The following is a 21,665-nucleotide window of genomic DNA, read 5'->3' on the forward strand; positions in this document are numbered from 1 at the left end:
ACATCTGCAATGGCAAGGCAGTAACGAAACATTTGCAAAAGCAAGAGCCTGGGCGTAAAGCGCAATGACAAAGTAAAGACATGACAAAAAGTAAAGGACAATGATCGCGACGCCCCTGCCTACTAGAAGGAGAAGGCGTAGGGAGGGGGCTTGGCCCCTCCCCCACCAAACTGAGGGTGCAGGGAGGGGCTCGGCCCCTCCCCTGCAGAACGAGTGCACATGGAGGGGCTTGGCTCCATCCCTGCCAAAGGGTACGGAGGGAAGGGGCTCAACCCCTCCCTTGCATACAGGGTGGTACAAGGAGGAGGCTCCGCCCCTCCCCCATCGCTGGAAGGTGCAGGGAGGGTCACAACCCCTCCCCTGAACAACGAGGGTGTAGGGAGGGGGCTCAAACCCTCCCCTGCATGAAAAAAGGAGCAGGGAGGGGCTCAACCCCTCCCTTGCCGTAACAGGCAGGGGCTCTGCCCCTCCCCTGCGATTTAATGCAGCAACGAGGGGGCTTTGCCCCTCCCTTGTGACCAAGGGAGGTGGCTCAACCCCCTCCCTGCGCAAACAAAGAGTGAGGGAGAAAGAGACAGAAAGAAAAGGAGAAAAAGGATGAGGGAAGCGTACTTGGGGGTTGTCGCAGGGAGGGTCGCTGGCGTGCGAGCGTCGCTAGTGGCCTGGTAGTCGGCAAACACGAGGAGAGTGAGAGAGGCGGTCGGAGGAGAGAGACACGAGAGAGCGAGAGCAAAGGGGAAGGAGGTTTCGAGAAACCTCCCCCCTTTGCCTCGCTGTCTTTAAAAGACACGAGGGAGGCGGTGCCTCCATTGGGTCCGGGTCCGGATCCGATCCAAATCCAAGTTTTTTTTGGGGGGTTTTACAAAAACCTATATCTCTCAAGATTTTTTTCCTTGCTGAGATATAGTCAAGACGGATACATATAATAACTATGGTTTTACTCTACTGATCCAGCTATGTAATTCAACCCCTTGCTATGGTGAGTGATCAAACTGACCATCAGTTCATTGCCTTCTGTTGTGTGTATCCATGACTCACGCACATGCCCATGCAGACATGGGGAAGTAATTGTATGACTTCCCTGTTTTAACTCCAAATACTTGAGTACCCAGCCTTGCAAGGTGCCAGCTAGGTAGAGTGCAGTCAGTTTCGTCCGAGTTTAGAAAAACAACTTGTAATGTCTTTTTCCTTCATCTTTTGATGACCAATCAGCAATAGCTGCCAAGGTGGTGCTGTGATGCACAAAGTTCGGACCTACAAGGCTGCCATGACCATTAATCTGACTCCATTACTAGTCATCAGAAATATAGGCAGTCTAGAAATATAAAAAGAATGATAGGCAATTAGGCATCTAGTTCTTCAAGGATTTTACCCAAGTATAGTGAATTTTCAAGGCTAGACTTTGCTAGCATCACAAAGGTCCTAAAGGATTTCTAGTACTAAATATTGATCAACCATTGGATACATACCCATTCAATGAAAATCATAGAGCACAAACGCCCTTTACATCTTGAGCGTGTATGCAAATAACATTTAGTTTAACAAAATAATTGGGTGCACCAGGAAGATCAATGAAATATTAGAAACAAATGAAAATTGAACTCTGTCAGATACATGAGTTAAATGTGTTCCTACCTGATATGCAATAGGAGACCTCTGAAATTCCTTGTCAAAAAAGAAGTTCTGCAAAACAGCTCGAAGCTTCATGTGACCCCACTTTTTTAAGTTCACCCCAGAATGATAACCAGGAACAGATGCAACAAGTCGGACCTGAAAACATGATACTACTGATAAGTGCAAGTTATTAAATTTAAAAGGTTCAGCATGAATGGACACAGTAAATTTTCTGACAAATGGAAAAAAAAAATCATATTACTTGATCTCATCATTACCATGCAAGGCAAAGCATTTAGTTCTGTTTTTTTTTCTGTTACATAAAACACTAAAAGTAGAACCAAAGGTATCTAGAACAAACACATCAATTAAATGCAACAAAATACTATGACTAAATTTTCATACTTCACATGAGGACAAATTCAAAGATTAAATGTAAAGTAAGATAAAGTCAGATTTCTAAGGTAGAAATGGACTGAACATCAGTTGGAATCCATATAGAAATTAAAGAAATCCCTGATAAAGGAGTATTGGAAAAATGTAAATACTTGTATCCAAGGATTTTTTAAACTATTACACCCTTGTATACATACTCTCCTTCAACTCAAACGCACAACCACAGCTACCACAAGAACGATGCACAGGAAATTTTAATGTGCCAATGAGGAGAACATTCAATCACTTGGTTGTATTTGTTATCTGCAAATATCAATCACAAACTTGTTCTAAACTAGGGTTGAAACTACAATGTATTCAACATGTTCACTAATATGATTATATTAGTCACACACCCACACCCATTCTCCACCCAAGACATTCTCTGAAAATGTCATGACACATCGACCCTTCACCCAGATATATGCTGGATTCTCCTCATTCAGCTAAGCAAGTATATGCTTTATAACTTATAAGTAAATGATTGAGGGTGTTGACACCAAGTTATAAATGGAACTCAGTATCGTACCTAAATAAATAAATCACCAAAACAAATTTCAGAGACAGGCAAAACCATCTAAGTATGAATAAAAAGGATATGGTGAATTCGTAAAGCCATACATATGGGATAAATCCATATCTTAAAACTCATACATATGACCTGGTGTCAAAGTTTTCCAAGCGTGCATCTTCTACACGATGCCTTCATTAACCACTTTATGCCTCCATCAATGTGACCAGAAAAGCAACATTACATTCAACAAAATCTTAGTTGTTTCCCCAAATAAGAGTAACATTTACTCCTTCCAATCATTACAAGAAACAACAGTGACAAAGAATCAGGACATACCGTTGCACTGCTGAAATCAAATTTCCTGAAGAAAGATGGACTGATAGTTGCACTGCCAACAACTGGAATAGTGACATTTAAACCAGGCCACTGCAGATATTCCAAAGTAAATCGATTTTCAGAGCCTCCATGAATATATAACTCAGACTTCAAACTAAACAATCCATGGTATTCCCAAGCCAAAACTTCTTTTAAATAAACCATAGAGAAATGGAAGTTGAAAATCAAATTCATGCAGACGCCAATGGCATAAAAAACTATTCCAAGAAACTGAATTGAAATATCAAGAAATACTGCTTTGACATGTTTCATTATCCCCTGACAACTTCTGTAGTTCCAACCAAGAAAAAGACAATGGAAAACATTAATTATGCATCTTATAAAATAGCACCTAATCATGGCTTAGACAGCAATGGAATATATAAGTGGCATCTTGGCATTTACATATTAAGGAGAAACTATGTCACTCTCCCTTTTAATGCACAATTTATCTCTTTTATGCTAACCCCTTGAAACTTTGCAACATATTGTATGATAGTATCCAGGGGTTTCAAATGAAATGTACACATGGAATATCCAACAGTAACAGACACATTGCCGTTGCCTTGTATGCAATTTGGGTACAGTTTCAACCAGCTCAATCCAGCCTATCAGAGAAAAGTAGCCTTTATCAAACTCAGGTCTAAGAAATCCAAGATATGAATCCGCATTCACCAACCTGGATCAATTTGATGGATCCTAATACAACTACAAAAAGCATAACATTTGACTAGAGTCCAACATTTTTGTACCCAAGTGTAGGTATTACAAAGGAACACATGAGAAAAATAAAAACAGTTAACAGAAATTTTGAGACAGTCATAGCCATGGCATCCATTATATTAGCGTTTTTATCTTGGGTGCGTCCACTTTTATAACATGCAGCCAACAGTCTAACATGAATTATGCAAGAAAGAAAATTGAGAAACCTGTATGCTTGATTAAACAAGGAAAGAATGGGAAAACAAATGAATGGAACCAAGATGTCTTTTGTATGCGATCATACAAATAAATCCAGCTCACTAAACAATATGAAGTAAAAGAAAAAGGAAAAAAAATTTAGGCGAACCAATTTCAGCTCATTAAACAATAGAGACGTTCTACTTGCATTAGCATTGAAATCATCTATCTGCTTTGCAGCACATGCATAAATCCACAGGCACATACATAATAAAGACATAGGAATTCCACTTCATATTGAACATATGCACATTATTTTTTCTAGTAAAAAACATATGCACGTTTCTGCAAACTCCTGCACTTCACCTAAAAGGTGTAATGAAACCAGAGTTACAGGAAGCTTCTTAGATAGGTGGGAAGCCCACTTCCCAAAAACTTGCTTTGGAAGTGTGATACTCCTCACTTCCGAAACTTTATGAGAACCTCAATTCCCGCACACTTCATCTATCCTTCTTATATGTTCTCTTACTCAACTTTTCATGTTTTTTATGTGTTTTCTCTATCTTCTCACTCACTTCCATGTGCTCTCTAAATTGGTAGTCATCATTTTTAGATTTAAATTTAATTCTTACACTAAAAAATCATGAAATTTAATATTAATCACTTTAATTTTAGTTTTTATTTGTGTTTAATTTTGATTCCCATTCAATTCTTATATATATATATATATATATGAGTACTTTGGTGCCTCTATATAAGAATAAGGGTGATATACAAGATTGCACAAACTATCGTGGTATAAAACTCATGAGTCATACTATGAAACTTTGGGAGAGGGTGATTGAGTCTAGGTTGAGGAAGGTTGTCATGATATCGGAGAATCAATTTGGTTTTATGCCTAGAAGATCAACTATGGAAGCTATACATCTTCTTAGACAACTTATTGAGAGAAATAGAGAGAGGAACAAAGATTTGCATATGGTTTTTATTGATTTGGAAAAGACATACGATAGAGTACCTAGGAACGTTCTCTGGTGGACAATGATGAAGAAATGTGTTTCTCTCAAGTACATTAGTATAATTAAAGATATGTATGAAGGAGTAGTAACCAATGTCCGCACTTGTAGAGGGGTGACAACCAATTTTCCTATAACGGTTGGGTTACATCAAGGATCTGCTTTAAGCCCTTTCCTATTTGCTATAGTGATGAATGAGCTTACGAGATCAATTCAAGGAAATGTGTCGTGGTGTATGTTGTTTGCTGATGATATTGTTTTGATTGATGAGTCTAGAGCTGGGGTTAATGCTAAGTTAGAATTATGGAGACAAACATTGGAAGCAAGAGGTTTTGAGTTGAGTAAGAGTAAGACAGATAACATGGAATGTCGATTTAGTAAGCAACGAAGTAGTGATGGGAGTGTAGTGAAGCTTGGTGAGCAAGAAATACCGGTGGATGATTGTTTCAAATATTTGAGATCTATCATTCAAAAGTATGGAGAAATTGATGGAGATGTAAATCATAGGATAAAGGTTGGGTGGATGAAATGGAAGAGTGCAACTGGAGTGTTGTGCGATCGTAGAATGCCATTGCGGTTGAAGGGAAAGTTTTATAGGACGACTATTAGGCCCGCTTTACTATATCGTACGGAATGTTGGGCTGCCAAGAGACATCATATTCAAAAAATGAGTGTAGCTGAGATGCGTATGCTGAGATGGATGTGTGGAAATACAATAAAAGATAAGATTCAGAACGAGGAGATACGTAAAAAAGTAGGCGTTGCACCCATTGAAAATAAGATGAGAAAGAATCGTTTACGTTGGTTTGGACATATTCGGCGAAGGCCTAATGATGCTCCAGTTAGAAGGATGGAGAAATGAGAAAATATATTAGTTAAAAGAGGTCGGGGTAGGCCTAGGAAGACATGGATGGAGGTGATAGGAAAGGATATGAATGCTTTGAACCTCACCGAGGACATGGCATTGGATAAAAATGATTGGAGGAGAAGGATTCATGTGGAGGACCCAGAATGCTTTTCTTTTTTTGGTTCTTATCGCCGACCCCAATTGTTTTGGAATGAAGGCGTAGTTGTTGTTGTTGTATATATATATATATATATTATTCCTCGTTTTCTGCTTCCTATACGTTTTAAAATGTATCGCTTCTCACTTCTACTTCCCGTATAGTTTCCCGCTTCCACTTCCTAGTCTGGCAACTAGGGGTGGCAAAATCTGACACGATCCGCCAACCCGCTTCTTAGCCGGGTTTGGGTTTGGCTTAAACGGGTTCGTGTCGTAAACGGGTCGACCCGCCTAACCCGTTTATTAAACAGGTCGGGTTCATGTTAGGGGTATGCCAACCCGCCAACCCGGTTGACGCGTTTAATAAACGGGTTAGGCGAACGGGTCAACCCTTTTACCCGAACCCGACCCGTTTATTAAACGGGTTAACCGTGTCGGGTCAGGTTACTCGTTTAATAAATGGGTCGGGTTCGTGTTTGCCACATCCGACCCGTTTAATAAACGGGTCGGGTTCGTGTTGAGGTATGCTGACCCGCCAACCCGACCCGATTGCCACCCTTACTGGCAACCTTGAATGAAACAAGTAGAAATACGAAATACGAAATACAATGTGCTCAAGCACAAATACAAGTCCACTAAGGGACAATACAAAAGCACAAAAGTGCATACAAAAGCTACAAAGAGCCAAACAAGAGAGAAATATAAAAAAATATATGTTATTCACTTAACAAATGCTTAGAAGGCATTGGAATTACAAAGGGGAAAAAACCTTATTTATAACCACAAAAGAGAGAAAAGGGAGGCAGGCCAACTAGTCATTGGGCTGCTCCAACAGCCATATTAATCAAAATATGAAAAAGAAAAAGAAAATATAAAAAATATAAAACAGCCCCTACTAGGCTGATCCTATTACAACAATGAAAAGACCAAAATGACCCTGATGAAAATTACCTATTATATATATACATTTTAATAAAAGGAGGGCAATATCTCAAGTTTGTTGCAGTTTAAGAAAAAAGTAACCTGTTAGTTGTAATGTGTCAATTCATTTGCAATATAGAAGCAATTATTCATCTTCTTCACAGCATGTGCACCTATAAATGGGAACAGCCCTTAGCTATCTCAAGACATGTAGACTGTGATCAAATGACTACGCTATAATCACAATAATCAAATAAATGCATTCAAAAGAAACTCAACTTGCAACTTAAATGCTAATATATACATGTTTTAGTGTCTCCCCTTTTTTTGTCTCATACAAAAAGTCAATTATATGCACAATCTATTTGTCACAACCAAATAATCATCATAGTCTACAATATTGCTAGAGAAGGCAAATAGAAATACGAAGTACCTTTAGTTTCTCAAGATAATCAACTAAGTCCTCTTCAAAAAGAGAATTTTTAGACTGATCTTGACGATCTTTCCATGGGAAGTCTTGCATCCATAACCCTTGAGTCTTGTTGTTCCAGTCAACATAGATCAGATTTGCTGTATGCACTACAACCCGTACCCCTCGAGGATAAACAAGAAGCATCGCTTTCGAATGGTGTGTCCCATAAGCAATAGGAAGTGGGGGCTTGTGCAGAATCCAATTTGTGGGTCTATTCTTCTAGAAGAATGAATACCAAGAAAAATGAAACTCAGAACTTTCCATTGGAAAATATGGAAATGGAAACATTTAACAGGACAAAATTGGACACCTTCATATGATCCACCGTACCATCACTCTCTCCATGAATTACAAACACATGAGGAATTTTTCTTAGTAGCGGACAGGCTGCAAAACAATAAAACAAAAACATTGTAACTGCTATAATATATGCAGAGATATGCATGAAGAAATATAATTAGCATAAATTAAGAAATCTTATACTCAGGATTAGGTTTTCCAGTAAAACATGGTTTGACATAGACGAAAGAATGATGCTGACAAGTTAACAAGACGTATACCCAGATCTTTAACTCAACCACGACCAACCAAACAAAGAAATATTCATCCAAGACAACTTCATGGCTCAAGTAAGAACCATGATACAATTGCCCAAAGAAAAAGAAGATGATAAGCTATGTCACACAGACACGCCATTGGACCCCGTACCCGTGTCGACACAGGTACGGGTACCAGACTCAGTGCGGGTACACCCTGGGTCGGGTCCAACCCATACCCGACCCACACCTTGTTTTTTAAGGGTTTTTGACCCCTCTCACTTTCTTGATTCCCCCTATCGTCTTCCTTCTCTCTCTCTAGTCTTGTTTCCCCCCCTCTCTCTCTCCTGTTTCCCCCAGTCTCCCTACTTCCCACTCTCTGGTTTTCCCTCTCGCCCCCCCCCCGAGAGAGAGAGAGAGAGAGAGAGAGAGAGAGAGAGAGAGAGAGAAGGACGAGAGAGAGAGAGAGAAGGACGAGAGAAAGGAAGAAGAAGAAACAAAGGAGGGCGAGAGAGAGGAAGAAGAAGAAGAAAAAACAGAGGACGACGAGAGAGAGGAAGAAAGTGGTGGAGAGAGAGGAGGAAGGGGGAGGCGTACTTGGCTTCTTCTCCTTCCTCTTCTTCTTCTGATGGTGCTGGAGAGAGAAAGAAAAAGAACTCTGCTTCTTTCTTTAAAAAAAGAACACATTTCACATTATATATATATATATATACACACACACACACACACACAAGATGGATTAGGTCCAACCTGAACCAAAGTCCAAACAAATTATATAATTATATATATACATATATATAGCTGTGTCCCTGTACCCACAATTTTTTAAACCCGTACCCGTGTGACATAGATGATAAGTGGTAAAACTAGTGGCTTGACATGTGGATCAGGTAATAAAAGTAACTCTTTCACCCATCCAATAGAGCACAGTCAAAGAAAAAACTGACAAAAGAGATGATGCAAAATTTAAAGGATTTTTTTAGAGGAACATCTGCTAAAAGTTTTATAGCACGATTAATTTGTTCAAAGCTTAATTAGTCTATCATTGCAGCCACCTAATACATGCATCTATATCACATTATTTTGCAGTTTTGTGATCCACATGTTTTATTTCCTTTTAAACTCAATCAAGTATATGAGGATTTGCAAAAGATGAAATGAAAGTCAACATGACAATGAGTGAAAGCCACTTTTAGTCCAGGAAAGTCAAAGGATAAAACAACTGAATTGATTTTGGAGTTCAGTTGGAAATTTTTCCAAGTTAATCTTCACATATTCTCCACCATAAACTTTTTGCAGGAAGTTGAACTATGAATGCTTCTCACAAGCAAAAAGAAAGTGGGTAGTGTTAACTTTGGACTCACCAGAAATCAACCAATCAATATCCACCATATAATTTGAAAGGATTGCAACAAGAACTTCTCCCTAACAACAATAAGAGAAACAAACATCATTTCCCTAATAATGTAAGTAATACGTGCTACCCAAGCTACCAAACTATAGTAGACATTGTCTCAGTAATGAATACTTTAGAGTCAGATTGTCAATGGATTTCAACATAATATCTAGATCGTAAAAGAAGGCAGCACAATCAATATGAAGTTTTGAGATGTGAAGGATGCAGTCAGAGAAAAATACAAATTGCATACAATGGCAGATTTTGCATACGTGATCCAACTAGATTGCAGTATGTACAATAAGTTCACAAACTCGAATAAAGGAAACCAAATAAGAAAAAATACATACATTTCCATGCTAGAACCTATTAATTTTCACCTCTCTGTCTGTCTGTCTCTCTCTCTGCTTTATGAGTGTCTGCCTGTATATTAACTGTCTTGTTAGTGCAATTTTCAGAATTCAGAGGATGCCCTCATCTATCAAAACTATATTATCCAGTTCTGTAAGTATTGTACTGTATCATATGATACGATGCATATCGTTACTTTGGGGAAGATCGATATGATACACACCTGTATCTCGATACAGGTGTGTATCATACCTGTATCAGGTGTATCGTACGATACACCGCGATACTGGGTGTACATTATGATACACAATTAGTGCAGTTTATGTTGTAATCAATTCCGTTTTTTTTTAAACATATAACACTCCTTCGGGTGAATTTGTGTTCACTCCTAAAGAACTTAGAGAGTGATTTGGGATTGATTTCTTGCAAGAAGAAGGCTTAATTTTTGTTTGAACTTAAAAAGTTTGGTTATGTAAAATTTTTAAGTATTGAGAAACACTTTGGGATTTTGTTCTTGTTTATGTAAACATGCACTGTTATGAATCTTATGACTTATTAGCTTACATTTGTTGTTTATTATTCCACAATTTTTATTTTTCTTATGAGATATGCATGTCATTCATAGCATATTAACTTTATCATTGAATGTTTGATGTCTTATGCAGCTAATAATTGCTTGGTATGTGATATTATGGCTTTATTTATCATTGTTTCTTGTGTTATGAATTTTTTTTAGAACTTTCCTGATTTGTTTTGGAATTTTTGGAGGTTTTCTACAAAAATATGTTTTTTTACGATAAGATATGATATGTATCTTTTTTGAGCCTGGCAGATACAGGTTACGATACACTTTTTACAACCTTGATATTATCTATGAACACTTCCATCTAAAGAAATATCATGTAATGAAATGGATTCAACTCGATAAACATGCAACAACACACTTCAATCAAGTAGAATACTTGATTAAATAATCGCACCACCCACACAAGAGTCAAATAACTTGTTATTGCATAGACTCTCTTGAAAGAGTTGAGAATACAAGGCCACAAGAGGCCTATTTATAATACAAATGAATGGCAAAAGGGGGGAGCCCATGTGGCTGTTGGGGCTGCACCCAACGGTCACATGGCAGCTCCAATAGTCACATGGAGTTGTCCCATCATGAAAAGATGAAAAAACAAAAAGGGAAAAAATACAAAGAAAAAAAACAAAAAAATACAAGAAGAATAATCAGCTCATTAGGGGCTGACTCCTATTTAATGAAAGGACCGAAATACCCCTGATGGGTATTTCAGTTTATATATATATATATATATATATATATATATATATATATATATATATATATATGTATGAGGTGACATAAGCGCTTTAATGAAGAAGTACGCTAGTTGGTACTCTGAGGGAACGTAAGGCAATGTGATGGTTTTCTTCGAAAATTCTTTACGAACACAGCGACAATTCATTTCAATATGTTTCCTCCTTTCAAGAAGACCTACAAACACACATAAATCAGTGGTTGAGTGTCTATCATTTACATCCCCTCCTCAATCAGAATCAGACTATGCAATGACTTCTAATCAGAAAGAGGATGATAAAAACAATCCATGATTAATGAATTTCTTAATATATCTAACAATTCTCATTCCAGTACTCATATGCACTGTAGTGGGAGCATGCTGAAATTGACTAACAAAATGAATAGCATGAGATCTATGTCACATGGGTGCGGGTGCGGGTGCGGGTGCGGGTGCGGGTGCGGGGGTGTGGCACTTTCAAAAACCTTGGGTGCGGGGGTGCGGCAATATATATATATATATATAAGGGGGTCCGAGGGTTCCCCCGGTGAGGGTCCCGAGACACCCCTTCGGATCTTATTTTAAAAACCCGTCTCTGGAAATAAAGTGTGATTCAAATTGGAGTTCCAATCAAAGCCAATTTGTTTGCGCCCCTAATTTGATCAGACCTGTTCACGTCCCCTCTAAAAAGTTAACTCGATCTGGATTTGAACCTCTCCCTAACTGGTTCTAAATTTTCGGTTATATTGTATCCAATTTATGTTTGGTAATCACCACGCATAACTGATTTCGATCCACTTATATCCCCAAGAGACCCAATCTTATGGTCCAGACATTACTTTGAAGTTTGGACTCAAAACTCAAGTATATCCAATCTGAAGCGACAGATTGAACTGGTTAGATCTTACCTGATTGTTATAGACCCATGGGTTGGTGAAGGCCAAGATATGAACCCCAACCCAAATTCGAAACTAGTGTAGATCTTAACCAATTGCTACCCAACCGATACGGACCTGAGCATTTATTTCCTAACTCAATTCATACCGGAACTGGTAAAGACCCAACCCACTAAACCCCGACCTGACACACAATACGAGTCTGAAATTGTTTTCATATCCAAAACCGAAAACTGAAGCCATTTTTATCATTTGGGCTTTTTGCCTTATCTGACCCGACCCATTTTCACCCTGATCGTAGAAAAAATAGGAAACAGATCAGGTCATGCTGAACATGAGCGTTTTTGCTCATGTCGACATCGTGGTCGTCTGTTTGCATTTTGGATGAATGCCACGTGGTTTTGTTGACTTTTGAGCTTTTTAAAATGCAAATCGGATGGCCAGCATAAGCAAAAATGCTCATGTTCAGCGTGACCTAACGTGCTTCCGAAAAAATATGGTGTTTTCACTTCTTTTTTTTTTGTTTTTTTTATTTCCTTGCAAATTCAAATATTCCAAGGGATTCTGCCATGGAAAACTCTACCCACCATGGACGCAAATCCTTCCTCAGAAACCCTACACGCCGACGATGCCGAAAAATCGTCGACGGAATCCAAAAATACGGTCATCCCCAGCAGCATCCCAGGTACGAAGGCGGTCGAAGAAAGTGTCGAGTTGTTGGGGAGAGGGATCTTGTCGATGCTGGAAACCCTAATTAGGGTTTTCAAAGATCGATCGGAGAGGGTGGGGCGGAGCCAGGATCAGCTGTCTATGAGCATCGATAGGCTCACTCGAGGTATTTTTCTGTTTTCGATCCTTCTCCTTTTCTTTGGCGTGTTTTCGTCCGACCCCATTCCTGTTTCGTTTCGCCTTTTGAGATTTCCCTTTACTCGGGTTTATGAGATTGAGGGTTTTGAATTTCTTTGCTCAGTTTTCAAAAAATGAGAAAAAATGAACCAAAATGACCCTGGGTGCGTTGACTGCACCCAGGGTCGGGTTGACCGCACATAGGGTCGGGTTGACCGCACATAGGGTCAGGTTGACCGCACACAGGGTCGGGTTGACTGCACCGGGTGCCGCACCCGCACCCGCATCGACGCGGGTGCGACACCTGTCTGGCCGAATCTCTGTGACATAGCATGAGATATATTAGGACAAGTAATAGAAAGATAAGACAAAGCTTCGATCATTTGTCAGTAGGGAGTTCAATCTTGTAGAGACTCACCATCATCTTTCTTCATTTTAGTATTTATGAACTTCGCAGTATCAACCCGTTTTTCATCCGAGAGTCATGATCGTTCAATGATCTCTGCTGCGTACTTAGTTTGTGACAAAAAATAACTACGAGGTGAGTAGGCAACTTCTATTCCAAGAAAATACCGTAAAAAGCCAAGATTTGTCGTATCAAAGTTGGCTTTAAGCACATCTTTGATATGATTAACTCTCTGCTTATCACCTTCAATGATTATCATGTCATCAACGTAAAGTAATAAGATCACCATCCCTGCATTGAAAGACTTAACAAATAACGCAGTGTCAGTAAAACAAGATTTAAAATAAAGTTGTATCATCACATTATTGAACCTATCATACCAAGTTTTGAGAGCTTGTTTTAAGCCATACAAGGCTTTGCGTAACCGAAGAGTTTTCCCATGTGCTAAGTTCAAGCCTGGTGGAGGATCCATGTAAACCTTCTCATTCAGATTACCATTTACATCCATTTGGAATATAGGACATTTTTAAATCGAAGCTATAACAATGAGAGTTCTAACAGTCGTCATTCAAACAACTGGGGCAAACGTCTCATCGTAGTCTATTCCACATTCTTGACTTCATCCCTTCGCTACTAACCTGGCTTTGTATTGTTCTAATGTTTCATCGCATTTGATTTTTATCTTGTAGACCCATCTAAATTCCTATAATTTTCCTTCCTTTAGGTAATGTTTGGATTTTTCAAGTTTTTGCTTTTTCAAAGCTTCTAATTCTACATTCATGGCCTTAATCCATTCTAAATGATGTTTAGCCTCATGATAAGATTGTGGTTCAGAATATGAGTGTATGACCATTAGGCATGATCTATATATTGGTTCAAAAGAATCATAGGATACAAATCTACTAGGGGCTTTTGAAATTTTTATGGATTTTCTAAGCCTAGAAGAATCTTCTTCTTGATTTTGAGAATATTTTTCTAAAACACATGGTGGATGATCTTCGGTACGTCGATCATAAATTTGTATATTATTGTGAGATAGGTCTATATTATTAAGACCCCCATTCACATTCTCATTTGCATTATGCGTCTTTATTTTCACTCTCATGTGTGTCATGAATATTTTCACACCATTCATGTTCATTTGACAAGGTAAAAAAAAACGAGTAGTCACAACTTTCTTGGATTTTTTCCTTGCAAAAACCAAATTCGTTTTCAAGAAAAAGTGACATTTTGAGAAACATACAATTTGTTTCTTTCAATGTCATAACATCTATATCCTTTTTGGTTTTCGCCATAACCTAAAAAAAACACAAGGGATTGCTTTTAGAGAAAATTTGTTATTCTTATTGATAAGGACAAAGTATTTGCATCCAATGACCCTTAACCTTTTATAATCGAAAGATGTATTAAAAAGTATAAGCAGTTAGTTCTAATGAGAAAAAAGTAGAATAGTCCTCTAAAAATAGAAGTTTTAATATATCTAATAATGTGTAACACAACTCCCATATGAACACTGGTGGAAACATGCTAGAATTGACTTGCAGTATCAACAGCATATACAATGTCAAGTCTTATGATGGAAAGGTAAGACAATGCCCCAACAAGCTGTATGTAGTGTGTTGGGTTCTCAAGTGGTTCTCCATCATCAATCTTCATTTTGGTATTGACAACTTCAGGGGTGTCAACACGTTTTTCATCTGTGATCCATGACATGTCAATAATATCAAGGGCAAATTTTGATTGAGTCAATAAATAACCTCTAGGAGAGTAGGTCACTTCGATTCCAAGAAAAAAATTTAAGAAACCTAAGTCACTCATTTCAAAGTTTGTTTTGAGAAATTTTTTGATATTGTCAACTCCCTGTTTATCACTTCCTGTGATGATCATATCGTCCACATAGAGCAGAAGAATAATAATATCTCATTAGATTTCTTAATAAACAATGTTGTGTCAGTAAGACAAAATTGAAAACCAAACTGAAGCATAACTTGACTGAATTTATCATACCACGCCTTTGGGGCTTGTTTAAAACCATACAAAGTCTTATGCAAGCGAATGACTTTTCCTTGAGTAATCTTAATGCCAGGTGGTGGTTCTATATAGACCTATTCAGCTAGATTTCCATTTAGAAATGCATTTTTGACATCCATCTTAAATATAGGTCATCTATTAATGAAAGATAAGGTAATTAAGGTTCTGATTGTTGTTATATGAGCATCATGGGCAAAAGTTTCATCATAGTCAATTCCATATTCTTGGGAATAGCCTTTGGCAACTAGTCGAGCTTTAAATCGTTCAAGAATGTCGTCACTCTTGGTTTTAACTTTATATACCCAACGATATCCTATGGGTTTCTTTCCTGGTGGAATATCTTGAATAATCCACGTATTTGCCTTTTTTAAGGCACTCAACTCTATTGTCATGGCTTCAACCCATTCTGAGTGTTCTTTTACAGTATCATAGTTAGAAGGTTTTATCTAGGAATGTAATAAGGCAATATATGCTAGATACTTTGGCAAAAAAGACTCATAAGATACAAACTTTTCAGACACTTTTGACACCCTAGATGATCTTGTTTCTGCATGATCCTGAATTTTAGTAGATTTTTCTAGAGCACAAGGTTGCTTTAGATTACCTCATCTGAAGTATTGAATACAATTTGGATGAGATTTAGTACTTATTTCAACATTTTGATCTTCTTGATCAACTTCTTTTTCATTAATCTCTGGAACTAAGTCCAATAAAAAGGAATATTCATCAATTTCTCTGGGGTCTTTAATTTCAAAAAAACTTTCGTTTTCTAAGGATACATTTTGCGATACATATAACTTTCTAGTTTTAAGATCAAGACATCTATAACCTTTTTTACATAACCAAGAAATGCACATGGAATAGAACGAGGTGAGAGTTTGTCATTTTTGTTGAAGAAAACAAAACATTTGCAGTCAAATACCCTTAACCTTGAATAATCTGGAGTTTGTTTGAAAAGTTTTTCAACAGGTGAAATATTGCTTAGCAAAGATGATAGCATTCTGTTAATGAGATATACAGCGATTAGAGTGGCCTCGACCCAAAAAAAATTGGTAATTGATGGGTAATGAGTAAAGTTCTTATTGTTTCTATAATATGCCTATGTTTTCTTTCTGTAAACCATTTTGTTGTGAGACATGATCTTTGATGTGAAATGTCATGTAAAATCAAATAATTATTAAATTCTTTTGATAGATACTCTCCCCCTGAATTAGTGCGAAAGATAGAGCTATCGTTCTTAAATTGATTCTTAATCAGTTTATGAAATATTTGAAAATGTAAAAATATTCCAGATTTATGTTTGAGAAAATAAATCCAAGTATGCCTTGTAAAATCATCTATAAAAATGACAGTATGAAAAAGCACATTTTGATATGACAGGTGTAAGACCTCATACATCTGAATGTATTAACTCAAGAGGCCGAGAAGAGACAAAAAAATTTTCTTGAAAGGGGTAATCTCTTCATTTTTTGAAGAATATATTTTTCACATTTAAATGTCTCGAAATTACAAAAGTTTTTCATATTTGGAAAGAAATGAATCTTGGATATGCTTGGGTGACCAAGTCTCCTAGGACATAGATCCAAGTCTATTTTCTAACCATTACAACAAAATGTATTCTTGGAAATTTTTAAAAAATCCATGTAGTATAGGCCTCCTTCTCTATGGCCTTCCCCAATCAGCTTCCCTGACTGGTGATCCTGCACTCGACAATCACGAGATGAGAAGAAAATGTTATATCCATGGTCAGATAATTGAAAAATCGACAAAAGATTGAGGTTTAGTTTGAGAATATACCTAATTTGTGAAATATAAAATCCTTTTAAATTTTGAGATTTTTTTTCAAAATTCCATATTGCCTCAATTTCTAGTGGTGTTCCATCAACAATAAAAACTTTAGACCTGTTTGAGTTATGACATTTGGATAATATCTCAGCACTTGGAGTCATATGAAAAGAAGCACCTGAGTCAAGAAGCCATAGAGGTTTACCCGGGTCTGAGGTGCTGACTGAAGAGACTGCAGCTCCGATAGATGAGGAAGCTCCCTTGAATAGAGGTCCAAGTGCTTCCACCAATTGTGCAAGAGACATACTTCCAATGGAAGGTTCGCTCGATTTTTGTGGTGGTTCGACGGAGACAACTTTTTTCTCATAAGGTTTCTTGAGTTTTGGACAGTGAGTTTTCGCATGTCTAGGTTCATGGTAATAATAACATGATTTTTCTTCTTTCAAAATCATTTCCTCTTCCATAATTAGGGGGGTTGTAGGTTCTAACATAGATTCCTGGTTTTGAGACGGCTAGAACTGAGTCGTCGTCACTTTTGGAGATTCTACTTTTGAGTCTATTTTCTTCCATACTTAATTCCTCTATCGTGTCTTTAATTGAAGACACTTATCCCCGATGAAGAAGAATAGACTTAGTGGATTCAAATTCTGATCTCAATCCACTAATAAACTAAAAAAAATGTTGTGCACTGATTTAGTTTTGACAAAGTTCAATATCTTGTGGACAATGCCACTTTGGTTCAAGAAGAACTAACTTTTCCTATAGTTTCGCCAAGCCATTATGGTACTCTCTAATGCTCTTGTCGCCTTGAACCATATTTCTAACTTTAATTTGTAAATTGCACACATGTGCAATATCCTCAAGAGAGTACATTCTCTTGAGGTAATCTCATGCATTATTTGCATGCTCAATTTTCGCAAAACTTGAGCCCTTCTTTATGTCGACACTTGTAATAAGCCAAGACATGATCTTGACATAACCCATTCTCCATTCCTTCCACTTTTTTTCGTAAATGGAGATAGTCTTGACTCTTTCTACCTTCGTGAGAGGTATTTGTCTTTCCCCTTCATCTTTAGTGAGGATTAAAGTAGGTTCTACATCGATATGATCTACCAATCCCCATAAGCCTTTCCCTAATATTAGATGCTTCATGATTGAAGCCCATGTAACATAATTAGAATCATAGAGCTTGATGGGCTTAATGGTGACATTATTGTTGTCATTCATTTTACAATATTGGGAAGAAAACGGTTATAAGAAAAAGAAAAATTGACAAGAGAAGGTAGAGAAAAGAATACTCTACCACAAATGGTGAGTACTAGTATTCTTTCAAGCCTTCTAGCCTCCACACGATCTCAACCTCAAAGAAAAAGTAGCTTTCTTCAAAAAGACTCCAATGGCATGCTTCCCAATGTACCGAAAGAATGTGATTGATCAAACCAACGACTCTGATACCATGTAAGGAAATGGAATCAACAACCAAACTTCAAATGCCTCTTCATGAATGCACTCTATGACGAACCATAAAGGTTCATACACAAAGCAAGCACTCAAGAACCTCTAGGGTTCACACCAAAACACTAAAAAAGAGTAATAATTTCATTTAAGTAGGATAAACCTACAACCAAAAGGATACAAATCAATGGGGTATTACCCCATATTTATACACATTAAAGGAGAGCTAGAGAGAGCTGTTTGACACTCCAACGACTCTATTTAGAGCTATTGGAATGTCCACTAGATCTCTTGGACTTGTGCTTTTTGACTTGGCCAAAAAGCATAAGTCTAGTTCAGTCCAAAACACTTTTGCTTTTAGACTTGGTCAAAAAGCATAAGTCTAATAATGTCCAAAAAGAAAAAAATAAAACTAAAACTAACTTATTAAACTAAACTGAAAATAAAAGATTACATATGATGAAGGATTTACATATGAGATTATCTAGGAAATGTGATGCAGGTGAGGTCTCCCTATCTGGAATAGGGACATAACACCAAAAATCCCCATAGATGTACCAAAGGATGGCATTATCTATCCTTTCACAAAAGTGGAAATGATGCATTGATGGACTTTATAAATGCAAACCAAATCATTCCAATGACTTCATAAATGCACACCACATTATTCCAATTATTCCCCTAAAAAAATAATCAGTTTAGATACGGATTTCATCATGACAACTCAATTTTAAAAATTGAGCAGCAAGCCAGATTAATCTTAATATCCAATCTGGAAAACAACAGAAAAAGGAAATAGATTACCTTGATGATATCATCTAGAGCAACTGTAGAGGTGTTTGCCCATGTGGGCAGCCCTTGGACTCTCAAAAGCTGGAATGTAGAAGGCAATTTATTATCATAAACACTAAAATGGCCGATACCCTCCATGCCTTCAGAATGTCCACAACCAGGATTCCTCTTAAGAGAAGGGGATCCATCAGATTTTACTTTAACTGTTGTAGAAATCCCACATATGGAACTATGACTTTCTTCATTATCCTGAATCAGGTTTCAAAACATATCAAATGCAATTGATTCACAGCACATGCTATTAAAATGTCAAAGTAAAAGTGAATTCCATGACAAATGACTGCACAGACGTCTACAAAATCAGACTTCAGCCAAGTTATTATTACATTCAAATGTTCTGAACTGATGAACATGGAATTCAACTATTAAATTTACTAATAAAACAATGCTTCTAAAAACCAAGCATAAATCTTTGAGGAAAAGCATAATGGATAACAACCAACGCAGCCTAACACATACATGTATGATAAGAGGATATACCATGTTCCTGGCAATAATATATGGCATAAATAAGGTAAATGCAACAAAAGAATACCCTCAGAACCTTATATAGATGTACTAGAACAAACAGAAGTGCTTGATAAGAGGATGAGAAGTTACATATAATATTTTTAAGAGTTGCCATACACATACTAAATAATGCACATATGGAAGATAAAACCTTCAATGCTGTTAAATACGTGAAGCACCTAAACTTCCTACAGTCAATAGAAGAAAAGACCACCTACCAAGAACTATGGAGTAGTGACTTAGCTCTATCTCTAGAACGAGATAAACCTAGCACATGTGAATAATCCAAAAATAAAGAAGGCAAAGAGAGAAAGTTAAAAACCAAGTCTATAGATCATCTTTCTTGGTTATAAAGATGTGCAAAACACCTTCCTTCCATGCCAAATCTGTTCTTGGAATGAATAGAGATGAAAGAGATCAAAACCTCCAAACCATCAAACCTTGAAAACCTACCCAAATGCAAGCAAGATGCCTTTAGGTTGTCTAAAGCGACAAGCAACTCTAATATGCTTAAAAAGTCTGGCAAATAATGGCCCGATGCATTTAGGGGAAAAAATGTAGGAAAAATCAGTTTCTGGCAGTATTTATTTTGTAAGAGACACTACGTATGATATGGTTAAGGACAGGTACACTCCTGAAACTAGTCTTAGGGGCATCATATAGATTGTGTGTTTAAAAAGTATTGTATAGCAATGCATTATATGATACATTATGACTTCTACAACATCCATTTGACATAGCAGTTCAAAATTGCAAGCACATCTAGTGGAGGATAGATGAGTCAACCCCAACCATCCATTGGAATTATCATATCACTACAGATGCCATGGCTTGGTAAGTTGATAAAGGACTCATTGCTTATCTTCACTTTGGTGTATCTCCAGTCTATTACAGACATCTTCTATCAAAGTTCTGAATATTAATGCGGAGAAATTGCAAAATAAAGAAAATCCAAAAGGTTAGATATTCTCAAAACATAGTGAAACTTGAACATGTCATAATTATTACGATATCATCAACCTAATGCTATGATGTGTTCGCAATATTATCCCAACCTTTAAAAGAATCAAAGATGATTATGTTTCTGTTTTCTACCCCTTTTTGCTAATGCTTTAGAAGAATTCCAAAAGATTTTTCCAAGTGTAACGATGTATTTCCTTGACAAGAAATTTTCAAGAACTACATTTCTCTTGATGCTCCCAACCAATGAATTCTGATACAGTTTACAAAATAGATTCTCATGTCAAACTTAGAGATTTTACCCACCGTGAAAGCGTAATATAGCCTGAAATTTTTTCAGGGCTGGGATATTTACATTAAACACAAAAGGGTAAGCATGCAACAGTTCAAGGTTCATGGAAGAACATGCATACACATAAGTTTACAAGAGATAACTACAACTTTTAAAATGCCTTTTGCATAAAAGTAAATAAAAGCAAGCATAAGAATGAAAATGTTAACCTGACAGCCTGCAATATATCTGGACCTTTCTTATACAATAAAATAAAGAACTTTATTATCATGAAGGGGGGTTCAAGCGGGCGTCTGGATATTCATCAAAAACAAAGAGGACAACCATGCGATCATTCAACAAGCAAGGATGGAGATGCATATCTATGTTGAAATATAAATCTCAAAATCCATTAGCATAAATTAGACACAAGCATGCATAACATGGACAAATATTAACCTGATGTGCTCCTGCAAGACTTTCTTCTTCAAGAACTTGTCTCTTCCGTTTAACAGCTAAAACAATGTCTCCATTATGCTCTTTCGATTCATTTGAAAAGCTTTTAAAAACAGATTGTGCCTCAGAAGCGACAGTGGAATATCTGAAAAAGTAATGACCCGGTATTAACTCTAGAATATCACCGGGAGCAATCACAGCCTTGTCTTGTGAACGAAGCTTCCTCACTTGTCCGCTAGAATTTATTACAACGGGGTTTGGCCCTTCCTAGGCAAATTTAAAACATGAATTAACAACTCAATGAGTAGCATCGTCCACTGGAAGATGTGTTACAAAACTTATCATTTCCATCAAATGGAATTC

General features: G+C 37.2%; 1 protein-coding gene across 3 annotated transcripts in view; it reads right to left on the reverse strand.

Moving 5' to 3' along the window:
• TDP1 (tyrosyl-DNA phosphodiesterase-like protein) overlaps nt 1–21,665 on the reverse strand; it is a 43,047-nt gene that overhangs the window by 20,666 nt on the left and 716 nt on the right. For all 3 annotated transcript variants that reach the window (XM_090013493.1, XM_090013494.1, XM_090013495.1), the window contains exons 3-9: nt 21,306–21,569; nt 19,058–19,294; nt 9,151–9,211; nt 7,561–7,637; nt 7,212–7,469; nt 2,900–2,989; nt 1,636–1,770 (exon numbers count right to left, since the gene is read on the reverse strand). In XM_090013493.1, coding sequence (XP_089869619.1) covers nt 1,636–1,770; nt 2,900–2,989; nt 7,212–7,469; nt 7,561–7,637; nt 9,151–9,211; nt 19,058–19,294; nt 21,306–21,569 — 1,122 coding nt within the window. The remainder of the gene's footprint in view (nt 1–1,635; nt 1,771–2,899; nt 2,990–7,211; nt 7,470–7,560; nt 7,638–9,150; nt 9,212–19,057; nt 19,295–21,305; nt 21,570–21,665) is intronic.

Source organism: Nuphar pumila, chromosome 7 (assembly GCF_984573655.1).
Source record: "Nuphar pumila chromosome 7, dmNupPumi1.hap1.1, whole genome shotgun sequence".
Lineage (NCBI taxonomy): Eukaryota > Viridiplantae > Streptophyta > Magnoliopsida > Nymphaeales > Nymphaeaceae > Nuphar > Nuphar pumila.